This window comes from Amphiura filiformis, chromosome 2, assembly GCF_039555335.1.
Source record: "Amphiura filiformis chromosome 2, Afil_fr2py, whole genome shotgun sequence".
NCBI lineage: Eukaryota > Metazoa > Echinodermata > Ophiuroidea > Amphilepidida > Amphiuridae > Amphiura > Amphiura filiformis.
The window spans coordinates 5,986,026-5,999,950 of record NC_092629.1 but is presented as its reverse complement, the minus strand read 5'-3'; the positions used below and the strand labels follow the sequence as shown (position 1 = coordinate 5,999,950).

General features: G+C 35.6%; 1 protein-coding gene across 1 annotated transcript in view; it reads left to right on the top strand.

Moving 5' to 3' along the window:
• The first annotated feature begins 12,805 nt into the window (after positions 1-12,805).
• Positions 12,806-13,925, top strand: part of LOC140145815 (uncharacterized) — a 40,333-nt gene continuing 39,213 nt past the window's right edge. Inside the window, exon 1 of the mRNA XM_072167494.1 lies at positions 12,806-12,938. Within this exon, the coding sequence (XP_072023595.1) occupies positions 12,911-12,938 (28 nt within the window). The 5' untranslated portion in view covers positions 12,806-12,910. The remainder of the gene's footprint in view (positions 12,939-13,925) is intronic.

Genomic DNA, 13,925 nt, shown 5'->3' with positions numbered 1-13,925 from the left:
CTGACCTGGCAGTTCATTTTCACGAATAGCTACGTTTAATTTAATTTTAAGAATTGTCATTTTAGCGATTATCATTATGATAACAATCAAGCAAGAAAGAAAGAAGAGAGGATGGGAGTTAGCGAGGGGAGGGGCAAGGAAGAGAGTAGACGGATAGTGAGATGAGAGGGGGCTGGAGGGAGAGAGAAAGAGGCGAAGAAATTAAGCAAAAGAAATAAAGATAAAGAAATGAAGTAAAAGGACAAAATGATGGGAAATAGGGGGAGTGAGAGGGGACGAGAGATGGAGAGAGAGAGAGAATGAGAAAGAAAGGAGAAGAACAGAAAGGAAACAGAGAAATGAACATGAAAAGAAAGAAACATGGGACAGTGATTACATAAACTAAACACATAACAGCACAAGGCAGCTGTTCGATGAAACCAAAGCCTTTGCGTTACCTAATTGAAACGCCCAGCCAGGTATATTTCACACCTGCCGAATACAAGCCACCCAATTTCTGAAACAGAACATTGTACAATCTTATGAAGATTGATTGGCTACTTAATTTACAGGGTGTATCAAAAATAAGTATACATTTAAAAAAATGCCGCTAGATTAAAAAGTATGACGTCTTTGGTCAAAATTCTCTAGTTGATAACTGAATCAACATCTTGTCCCCCTACAGCTGAAAAATCATTGACGTGTGACCATTAATAAGAATTTGGTGGCTACTTTTGTGAGCCGAGTACAAAAAGCAGTTGCGCGAAATCAATTGGGTTTAAATGCCCGGATTTTGTTATTGGTGTGCAGCCAAGAGAAACATGCAGTTGTACAGATCATTTGTCCTCATTGTTAGGGTTCCAATCATATGCATCATATGCATGTGTGAGTTACATAACACGTGACCTTTGATAAATCCGGGCAACTATCTCCTTACATAATGCTATGTTTCACTTGACAAGGAGAATAGCAACATTAAAATGGATACTCCACAGTACACGCCAGAGCAAGTGGCCTTCCTTGTTGCAGTGTACCATGATACTCGCACCCAGAGTCCAGCAGAAGTGCTTCGGAGATTCCGTAAGCAGTACCCAAATGCACGTCCCCCTTCACGTGGCGCTATTTACAAAAATGTTGCTAAGTATCAGATAACTGGAATGAGTCGTACAGACCTCTCATTAGACGTGGTGTGAACACCATGTTGAGAAGAGCCGAAATCTGCATACAGAAGAATGTGGGCATGTGGAAGACTAAGACTAAAACTGTCAATAACTATAAACAGTGAAGGAAGTGGTGAGACTTTTTTGTGCTTTGTATGTTGTTTTGATTTTAGTATTCAGTTCACAAAAGTAGCCACCAAATCCTTATCATTGGTCACACGCCAATGATTTTGCAGCTATAGGAGGACAAAATGTTGATTAAGTTATCAATTAGAGAATTTTGACCACAGACCTCATACTTTTAATCTAGCGTCATTTTTCAAACTGTATACTTAATCTTGATACACCCTGTATATGTCAGCGTTCAAATTGAACAAAATAGATGATAGAAGCTTCAGTCCGTTGGTAAGAACTAAAAATGCGAGGGTTTTTTCGTTGCATCAGACAAATTTTCCTTTCTCCGCAGCGACTTTTCGAACTTTGGTTCTTTTCGCTCAAATGAACAGCTTTTTTGTGGCTTTGTTCGCCTTATTGACGCCTTCGGATAATTGTCCCCGCTGCAAAAGACGCTGGCTACATAGTGGCCTTTAAAGGCCATGGTATATTTTACATTTCCAGCTGTCCTTTTATTCACAATCTAAATATTACTATTCCATATATTAAATACACCTACATATTGTAAGTTTGACTGATTTATTTGCCTGAGTTTAATTTGGCGTATTGATTGCCTGACTCAAACTTGACATTGCTTATCAATCCAAATTTTTGCCCTTTTCTTGCAGTTGATTTCGCATGGTTGAGAATTGATTTGCAGGACGTGTATGATATCAAAGCTGTGACAATGCTTGTTGGACAGGAAAGTAGTACGGGTATGTAAAGCGAAACTACAGATTCGGGTATTCCATAAAATGATATATTTTGTTTATAGAGAACATCACAGTTTTGGAACAGCGGTACATTGTTTTATTTTATCAATAATGTGCGAGTCAATGGCGTCCCAAACCCGGTGTATTTGGATTAATAATAATAATAATACTAATAATAATACTAATAATAATAATAATAATAATAATAATAATAATAATAATAATAATAATAATAATAATAATAATAATAAGCATTTGTAATGCGCCATTAATCTAAAAACAAATAAGTACAATTAAACATTAACATACATATAAGTACAAGTACAATTAAGCATTAAAATATTCATATATTTTATTCAATATAAACCACAGTAAAATACAATATATATAATACAAGCGGAGCATAGTAATGCAATAAATACGCAACAATGAAAAAGAATATATATCAGTTACATCAGTTATGTTTTGTATATGCTTTGTTAAATAAATAAGTCTTTATGAAGTTCTTAAAAGTCTGAAAAGAATCAAAGTTTCTTATATTCAAGTTCCTAAGCGTGGGTGCAAAAACCGAAAAGGCTCGATCTCCAAATGTAGATGGAGGCCGTGGAACGACAAGTAATTGTTTATCAGAAGACCGGGGATTCTGGCCGGGTATCCATGCTCGATCCGAAAAAACGAGACTATACTATGACCGGCTCGTAGTAGGCAAGAATTAATTCCGTTTTCTGTGCGAGTCGATAAAGTCCCAATTTACGCCCGCATAAATTCACAAAAGCGCGGCAGGTCCCAATAAACTCGCGTAAATTAAGAAAAAAAGCATACCGGCATTTAGACTTCTCCGTAGTCCACTTGCCAATTGTGCACTACTATGGCTATTACATTTAAGCTTAAAACTCTGATTTAATTATTGAGTGCACAATTGATAGATTTTCACAACTGATCTTTTCAGTCACCGTACGCCCTCTGTTTGTTAGCTTCCCAAGTGGACTACTGACTTTGCCTTGATTTCTGGCCTAACTAAAATTGGTGATGATGTAATGCATCTTTAAAAATGAATCTGGCTTGTGATTGGTCGCCCAGATCTCGTTATTGTTTAAATCCTCCCGACGCGTACTGGTACCATTATAACTATACATGGTACACAGCTAAATGCGGCGCTTTTGTGCTGGTGGATGAACGTATGCATCTACCGCGTATTGTACCACCATGCTTAGTCTTGTGGTTAGATTTTATTGATAAACAAGTATGATTGACAGTGTGTGAGTCCCGGGGTAAAAGTGAAAGTCCATAGTCGGTTTTTCGGATAATAAACTGGCAGATTCTAAAATTAGAATTGTTCCGTATTGAAGTGTCATTATAATTATGCCATTATGATATGTTGCATTCAATAATATAAGCCTACGTAGGGCCTATACTTTACTTTTACTGTCACAAATATAATTATATAGCCTAAACTTTTTCATAACCATTTTATAATAGTATTTTGATGTAGGCCTACTAAATATCAGTATAATTTCGAGTTCAACTGAATGCGTTCATCATAATAACATTTTTATTTATCAAAAATCGACTATGGCATCGTCTAACCGGCATTAAACGCACAATTTCTTTTCTCGCGGAAAGAAGCTAGTTTTAAATATGCAGTAAAACTTCCTGTATATTCAATGATATTTGCAATATATTTCGTATACGTCAGGCAACTTCCCAATAAAGGATTGCCAAATAAGCGAATTTGGCAATATTTATATCATTGCAAAGTAGGGTTGGACCGGATATCATAACAAGATATCATAACATTGTATTGCAAATATAGAATTTAGATTACATTACATTACATTACATTACATTACATTACATTACATTACATTACATTACTATATTACATTACATTACTATATTACATTATAATAATAATAATAATAAGCCGCACTTATTAGGCGTCTTTAACCCAAACAGGGTCTCAAGGCGCTTTACAAACCATGAAAAATACAATCTTAAAACTACAAATTACTACCGGTACTTAAAATACAGTCTTTAAAACTACACAAAAATATTTTCCAAAGAAACAGAAATACCGAGGGACTGATTCCGCCAGACCGCAGCGCCAACGCAGAAAAAAGAGAGTGCATCACGGAATGGCAGGAACCCTCGCTCCAGCATCCCTATTACATATTACATACAAGCAATGAGGATTAATCAAATAACTAGTAAGATGCATGCATATTAAAACATATTAAATTTAGACACGTACACAGAACCAGCTGTGAAACACTAAGAAAATAATGTCAAATTGCACGGAAGCGATGGCACACAAAAATTGATATAAAAGATGCCATACATATATACAAAAGGCAATCATTGATTAAAAAGAAAGGTTTTCAGTTTTGTTTTTAAAACGTCAATTGATGAGGCAAGCCTGACATGCTGAGGTAAATTGTTCCATTCTCTATGAGCGGCTTCCATGAAGGATCGCTGTCCATAGGCGGTGCGCGGACGACGAGTAGGAGGTTTGATAAGGTTCTGTGATGATGAGCGAAGTGAACGGGATGGAGCATACGGCGTGATGAGTTCTGATAAGTACGGCGGAGCAAGTCCATTAAGGGCCTTGAATGTGAGTAAGTTGATCTTAAATGCGATCCTTAGCTATCCTTTGGCGAATGGAAAGCCAGTGAAGTCCGCGCAAAATTTCAGAGATGCTGTCATACTTCTTTGTACGCGTTACCAGTCTTGCCGCACTATTCTGGATCCTTTGAAGTTTCATAATCTCAGAGTCAGGCAGTCCGTAGAGAAGCGAGTTACAATTATCCAAGCGCGAGGTGACATATGCGTGAACCAGTTTTTCGGTGGTGACTTGATCAAGATACTGTCTGATTCTCCCAATGCTTCTGATGGCATTATATTACATTACATTACATTACATTACATTACATTACATTACATTACATTACATTACATTACATTACATTACATTACATTACATTACGTTATATTAACTAAATAAAATTGTCCAAATTGAAAGTGTTTGAAGAAAAAATATTACAAAGTCATCATGGGTCATCTGAACGATATAAGGTCACTTTAAGGTCATCAGTTGTCATCTGACATCAAATAAATAAAGATTGTTGGATTACTATAAAATGTGGTCAAAATAAAACTAATTTAAACGGTCATACAACTTGAAAGAAAATAAATTACAAGGTCATCTAAGTTCAAACAAGTAAAAATTGTTGGATTTCCACGAAACTTGGTCAAATGGAAAATCTTCAAACACAGAATTTTGAAAGGTCACTTGAAGGTTATTATGGGTCATCTGCGGTCAAATGAGTAAATGTTGTTAGAATTTCATTAAACTTAGTCAAAATGGAAAGTGTTGAAAGACAGCGGTACGAAGTTATTTAAATGTCATCAGGGGTAATCTTATGTCAAATAAATAAATATATGAATGGTTTCCATGAAACATGATCAAAATGGGAAGCGCTCAACACACTCATAAGGTGTAATCGGAAATCAACTAAGTAACGTGTAATCCAAATTTGGTGCCATAATCGGCGTTGGCAGCAGTAATAACGATATTGCAGTCGATGGCCGAATGTTCTTGTTTTGATCATGATCTAAACACAAAAAACGTACCAAATGTTGTCAGTCCGAGCTTTGACCATCGTCAGGCAGGAAACTGTACCTACCGAAATTTCCCCAGGGGAAACTTAAATGATATTACCGCGACAAGTACGCTCAAAAATGTGCAATTTCAAAATTTTAAATGGGCCAAAATTATGTACATTTTGGGTTGAAGTAGGCGAAAGAAAGAACATCATCGCAAATGGTGGTCAACTTTTTCCCAGTATTTGAGTCACCGCGATTGGTATAGGCTACTCGTGATAGCTTGTATTACCCCGCCCTTGTGTTATTTCGATTCATGTTTTTAATTTCAATTCGATTATTCACTTACCACTAAATTTATTTAGATTCAATTCCATTTCGATTGTCCACTTCAAAAGTTTTGTATTCAATTCCAATTCTATTATCTCTCCTTTTTTTATTGATTCGATTCAATTTCAATATTTTCTTTTTTGTTTCAAATAATTTCGATTCAGTTCCAATTCATTGCATCAAAATTAAATTTTAATATATTTTGATTCGATTCCCCAACATTAAAATTCAACATTATAATTCAATTCAATTTCAATGCTTATTTTTAACTGACAGTGGCAGAGGAAGCATGGAAATATACGGGCGTTCTGCGTCCGCTCCTGTTTATTCGGTATTTTTGTCATGGATATTTTCATGCAACAGCTTTACATGTAAATTTCATCCAATGATATTCGACTTACTAGCGTCAAATGATTGCAATCAAAAACAAATCAGATATTACGCACTGTAGCGTAGATTAAATGATTTATTGATCAGCGGCGTTTTCGGCAGAAATTTGATGCTGTTTGCCAAAAACCCCAGGCTAATTCCTTCAGTTGTTCAACATATACGCATGGTAACGTGAAGGATTATGGGTAAAATGCCGAATTGTCATTATTATTAGATTTAATATTCTGTTTCTCTTTCATTTAATTAGGAGGGCGTTTGCAATTTCAAAGGTTTGCAAATTGGTTGCCAAACAATTTTGGGGCTTGCGGAGGGGGTAGCAGGCATATTTTGGCAGAAATCATTCTAGTTGCCAAATTTTGACTGTTCACTGCGTAGGGCCTAGATTACAGATGTTAACCTATTTTGGGGTCGAAAAAATATTTTGCGAAAAATATTTGCCCAAAATATTTGCAATAACGTATTAAAAACGTTTTCATGACCTTTATATAACCCGACATTTAAATGTTATTAAAACATTTTGAAAAAGAAACACATCTTAAGAACATTTCTGTGTTTGATGGGTGCAAATATTTTAACATAAGTTATTTAAGTGTTAACAAAATATTTGGCAAAAATCTTTGCAAAAATATTTTACAATAACATTTTTGAAAACATTTTAAGAATATTGTTGTAGTGTGTTTTCATACAAAACGTTTAAAACGTTTTCATGACCTTTATATAACCCGACATTTTAATGTTATTAAAACGTTTTTACCCAAACCAAACGCCAAAATATAACCCATCTAAAACGTTTTAAAACGTTTTTGTGTTTGATGGGCCCAGCAAACACAAAACATTTTCGACATCATTCGCAAAAGGTTATAAAAGGTTGTCAGAAAACGTTTAAATGTCGGGTTATATAAAGGGTATATTAAGGGTATATAACATTTCCATAAAAAACATTTTTGATAATCTACTGCCCAGCAAGCACAAAATGTTTTCCAGAAAAAAATTAAATGTTGGGTTATATAAAGGGTATAAAAACGTTTTAATAACATTCCAAAAACATTTTTGAAAACTTAATCCAAAACATTCTAAACAGAATGTCATTTTGGGGTCGAAAAAATATTTTGCGAAAAATATTTGCCCAAAATATTTGCAATAACGTATTAAAAACGTTTTCATGACCTTTATATAACCCGACATTTAAATGTTATTAAAACATTTTGGAAAAAAACACATCTTAAGAACATTTCTGTGTTTGATGGGTGCAAATATTTTAACATAAGTTATTTAAGTGTTGACAAAATATTTGGCAAAATCTTTGCAAAAATATTTTACAATAACATTTTTGAAAACATTTAAGAATATTGTTGTAGTGTGTTTTCATACAAAACGTTTTAAAACGTTTTCATGACCTTTATATAACCCGATATTTTAATGTTATTAAAACTTTTTTAACTAAACCAAAAGCCAACATATAGCCCATTTAAAACGTTTTAAAACGTTTTTGTGTTTGCTGGGTTTCTTAACAATAAGAAGGCCAAATTTCCAAACAGACTATCACTGCATGATTGTTGTATTGATCATGTTGATGAGAAGTTTGACTATGATGGTTGAATGGACAGTAATTATTTTTTACTCAATACCGGGATTTTGACACTCTCAAACTCTACCGAAAACACGGGATTTAGACAACAAGGTCTATTTGGCAGGATACATTTTCGGCAAAACACACGTTTCAAATTCGGCTGCAATCAGCGTTCTCTTTGATCTGTGTTCATCATGTAGCCCTATAAACAAACACACAGCAATCCAATCATGACCATATCATGCTGACAGCATACAGTCTTTTTGACTCGCATGAACTGTGGACCTGATTCGTATGTGTGATGGCAAACCTGCAATATTAAATAACATGTATGCAGAGTTCTTACATAAATGTTGTTTTATAACTACACGTATGTCTAGCGTTAAAATTTGTCATGCCCCAATCTTATTCTGTTCTCTATTTTTGTATTACAAATAAACTTTCTAAAAAACAAGATGCCCTTAAATTTGTGACTCAATTTTGAAATAAGTTACAAAACAAACGCATTCCAAAACAAATCACCAAACATTCATTCATTACTTGCATTACAATTTTATTGCTTTATTTAGTTTTAACCAACTACACTGAATGTTTGTGGCCCTGACGTCAACTTTTTGTCAAAAAATTCTTGTTTCATTGAACAAACTATTAACTGATAGGAGACAATGGTTTCATTTTCTTTATGAACAGCCACTTGTACGGTGACTGAATATGAATTGGGAATGGAAGACGGAAGCATTGCCGACAGTCAGATAACCGCATCTAGTGAACATAGTGCTGCTACATTAGCTGCAGCAAATGGGAGATTGAATCAAGCTAGTGCTGGCTGGTGTGTAGCTACAGATATGGTTGACGCCAATCAATGGATACAAGTCGACCTGGGAACGCCTACTCTTGTATATGGGATAATCACGCAAGGCAGGGATAGTACTGCTAACCAATGGGTGAAAATGTTTACAGTAGAATACAGTAGATCTTGCATCAATTGGCAGGATGTCGATAATGGAGTGGTAAATATTGAACTACGATAAAAGAAAGAAAAATATCGTGTCCGCCATCGTAATTCTCCCACGCTGACGAACTCAGATGATCAACTTTGTAATATATCCCGTTGTAATATACTAACCTTTGCCATTGCAAATACTCGCGCATGGCAAATTGTGATAGGCACTTCATGTGTTACATAGGGACGGTACATAATAATCTGGTATTTGTCAGTATGGGAATCAATTAAATGTAAAGCACAACATGTGAAGAATATCTCAAATATTCGATGTATATATTCAGAGAAAGGTTTTTTAACACAAATCTCCACTCCACATACATAAATGACAGTCAGTAAAAAAAATTTCACTGACCATCCAGGATTTGAACCTGGGACCTTCGGATCACCTTCGGATCACCTTCGGATGTATATATTGTTTTTATTTTCAAAAACGTTCTACGGCGTTGGTAAATATCAGTGTCACAAGTATGCAAATATAATACTTGCAGTCCTTCTTGTTATTGCGTTCCGCCTACCAGTAGGTCGTTTCCCACACGGATATAATAATCTGCCATCTCACCCCGGGTAAGACAATAACCGGATCTTAGGGGTAGTGGGGTCACTGGGAAGTTCTGCATGACGTTATAATGATTTCACAATGTTGCTACTTATTTTAGTATCACCGAATAGATGACGACTTAAATTTGCACCGAATCAAACAATATGGGATTTTAAGTATAGACAATCCAGAAGCGAGTTGCATTTACTGCATTACACACAAGATATCGAATGTAGGGTGAGGCGAGGAAGGGGGAATGAGACACTTAATTAAGTGGAGGTTATATAGGTGGTGGTGAGGGGCCTAGGTAAGAGGTATGGGTTTTGCTTACCGGGGATAATCAAATCATCTCCATGCATCGGTTATGTTTCATACAAAAAAACAAAGCCCCCCTCCACCCCTCATTATACGCGAATGATTTCTAGGCCTAGAACTCAGGGTGCAATTATACGGAGACATGAAAGTATGCCACCTACGACAAACTTATCCCGAATATCTGATAGATATCCGATAATAATTATGTTAGCACAATAGGTTACTATATATTTATGGTTATATATGACATGCTACCACGAAATGAGAATAAAGTCGCAAGTTCGTAGTTTCGAGACATCCTGGCTACTGCGTTGCAGTTTTGTTTGCTGCGTACCTGTTCAAGCCAGTAGTATGTATGTATGTATGTCCTTCGTTCGTGCGTGAATGTGGGCACAATGAGCCATTTACGTACAGGTGCACGGCAAACAAAGAACATCAACACAGTCAACCAGGATGTCTTGAAACCACCAACTTGCGACTTCACGCTCATTTCGTGGTGACAGGTCACATATACCATATACTGTGTCCTCCCAGCATAATAGTGTTATGATTGCAGACCAGATCTGCTCTACTTTTTAATCCCTAGATTTTTGGTTTCTGAACAAAAGAGAAACCAAAACTTATAATTTGAAATGAGGCACTGTGTTAATTTATAGCTTTAGAGCTAGCAACTATTTTAAACTGTTGCGTTTTGGTAGTTCACATCATCTTGCGAATGGTAGTGAGCTTTGGCAAAAATTGCATTGGTCATTTCATAGCGAGTGTGTAGAAGAATTCAAATATCACAGATATGCTTTTGTAGGTCCTGTGGTTCTTGAGTTATGTTGTAAAGAGAGCTAAAACAACAACACTTTTGTAAAACGTACATAACTCATTAACAACAATAAATCAAGCAAAACTAACAAGTATAGATGATATTGTATGGGTCTTTAGAAACTTTCATAAAGTTTAAAAAAGGGTGAAAAGCCACACAGGAAAGATTTTTTAAACTTTGGCCCCTTTTTTACGTTTTGAAACGGTTTTTTTGTAAATATTGATGGTTTTTGAGTTGGATATCCATATTGGGCGGTTAGTGGCTCTTTGTAGCCATGCGAGGAAAACTAGTTGGATATCCATATTTCGCGGTTAGTGGTTGTTTTTAGCCCTGCGGGCAAACTAATTGGATATCCATATTTAGCCGTGAGTGGTTTCTTGAAGCTCTGAGGGCCAAACTAGTTGGATATCCATATTTCGCGGTTAGTGGTTCTTTGTAGCCCTGCGGGGAAAACTAGTTTGATATCTACATTTCGCGGTTAGTGTGATAAATGGGACCAAGTTTAGAAAAGGGTAAAAAGCTACACAGGAAAGGTTTTGGTAGATGTTGATGCCTTTTTGAGTTGGATATCCATATTGCGCGGTTAGTGGTTCTTTGTAGCCATGCGGGGCAAACTAGTTGTATATCCATATTTCGCGGGTAGTGGTTCTTTGTAGCCATGAGGGGTAAACTAATTTGATATCCTCATTTCGCGGTTAGTGGTTTTAACGACCCGTACCCACCCCAACCAGCTGCATACCTCATCAAGCTATCAAAATACTAGTTTCTTAATGCCATGGGGTAATATTAAAAAAATTAATAGTTGAACTCCATAGTTCAGCCAGGGACTGGAAACGACATATCAATGACTATTGTTATCGGAATATCTTTTACGACCTTCGATTACATGGGAGTAGCGCCGAGCACGCGGTGTTTGATTTCTTAATATTCACTCATGTGGTCCTTCAAAATGTCGAAAAATCACCAAGATAGCCTATTGCAATATTTTTTAAAGTTATGTCAAATTGTGTAATTTCTGTGTAGCGTGGAGAATCATTTACATGACATTTAAAAGGCTGGAAGAAACAGATTTTACTGTAGGCCTATAATCATAATGCAGGCCTAAATCAAGTGTCCTGAGTAGGAGAATATTATTACTATTTTGATTACTATTATAGTCATACCTGCTTGTTTCCTTAGCATTGGATATTAAAATTACAATTCTCCACATACACATTCCAGTTTGCAAGCGGCGAAATGAATAAGTGTTATTAATGTTGAGATTTTTCAAATTCACATTATTATGTTGGATATACGCCCGCATTTGTAATACTTACGTCGGGGAGTAACAGAATATTCTGTGTGCGTGGCCTGAACCAAAGGTCTGTAGTACAAAGCTGTCTTAGTGTTTAGACAATGTTTACTCAACCATTGCTATCAAAAGATTGTGGATTCTGGATTCTAGTCCGAGTATTGTATCATAAAATGCATACCATGATCCTGCACTGACGTATAGAGCAGATCATTCACAAACTTTCAAACTTCTCGGACCTAAAGATTATAAAGGATTAAACACTTGAATGATGTTGTTCATACTTGCATCTACCGCCGCTATCGCCGTCGCTCGATGCTAGCCTTTCCAATATGCTTCTTGCGTGGAGTGTGTAAATAAACGAGTTAGGTGTGAAGCATGAACGAAAGATTCACATTGTTATACGTCTGCAGATGCCAAATAGGGGCTTGTATGAATTTCTATTTGATGTAATTGGGCACTTCAGGGCTCGGTATAGATTATATACAATTAAGTATGATATATTTTCGATGGTAAATATATTTTCACTTTAAAAATGTGTAGTTTTCATAATTGCAAGTTGTTAATTTTATATAAAAAGCACATATAAGTTTATAATTGTAAGAGTATCGGATCATTTTGAATGTTAATAAATGCGAAACGCCGGTGGTAGAGACCAGCAATAAATGTGTATATCAGGGATTGCCGCGATTCTTGCAGTAGTTTTTATGAATAGAATACAATAGCGGATACAATAGCGGATACAATAGAACTCTATTACGGGCAAATAAACCTCGTCGCGTTGCTAAATTTCACTTCTTCTTTTTTCATTAACTAACCGTTATTTTTTACAATTTGGAAAACCTCGACCGAGGTTTTTAATAATATTACATATAGCTACCTAAGGGTTACATTTACATATTGCATTAAGTATGGTATTATTTGTTTTCTCCCAATTACAGGAATTTACTGGAAATATAGATGCAAATTCGGAAGTGATCAATCCATTTACGACTCCCGTTTTGCAACTCTCATTAGAATACGACCCACGGACTGGAATAATTATGTTTGTATGCGCTTTGAGCTTCTTGGATGCCAAGGTACGAGGGTCTACCACCATCATCACATCCCTGTTATTTTACCTGCCAGGATATTGAAATTATCCATGGGTATATTCTTAAATCTTGGCTACAAACTGAAAGTTGTTTGATAAAAATTTGATTTTTGTTTGTTAAGATGTGTTGGTTTGAGTAAAGATTTGGTTAGTCGAAAATGGTCTGAAAAGAAAGGCCAATTTCCGAATAAAAAAGTTGCCAGCATCTATGTAAAAATCATTACAGATTTATTTCTGAAAATTTCTCAAAAAGTAAAAAATCGCAGTTTAACAAATAACGGTTAAAATGAAAGCCATTATTGGGGGCTAATTGTTGTATCACTATGAAAGGCCTGACACCAATATAAACATTTGTTTCGGTGACCCAAGTTCATGGTCATTTCAGCTCATGCACTTTTTTACAGATGGCCTGGAATTTCATATTTCGGTTTCAGCGATTGCCCGAAAAAAGGTGGTTTGTTTTTGAAAAGCGTTTGGAATGCAGATAGTTATTGTTGCTATTACTGTTCGCGATTTTAATTTATGCACTTTTTAGCCGACAATTTCCAATGCATTTTACACACTAGAAATGTCGCTGGCATAAATACCGATATTTTTAACAATATCGTTTGTTTTTAAACAAAATACCCTCCACATTAGTTTCCAATACTTTAATGAAACCATAGACACCAAATCGGACTGCGGGTGATGAACAGATTTTAAACTAGAATTAAAAGAACCAGCGTAGGCCCTCTCAAAATGTACTTTTAAAAAAATATCACGTTGTGATAAAAGTTTAATTTTGGACTGCTTTTTCTTTGTTTTTTATAACAAGAAAATGCTTTACATACCCCAAACTTCTCACATAGTCTTGGCTTAGTGTCCGTTACTGGTTGGTATTACTAAAATTAAACGATTGTCAATATTAACTTACTTTTTACCGCATTGTTTTCCCACACAATGTTCAAATATATTCCAAAAATGGCGCTGCTTT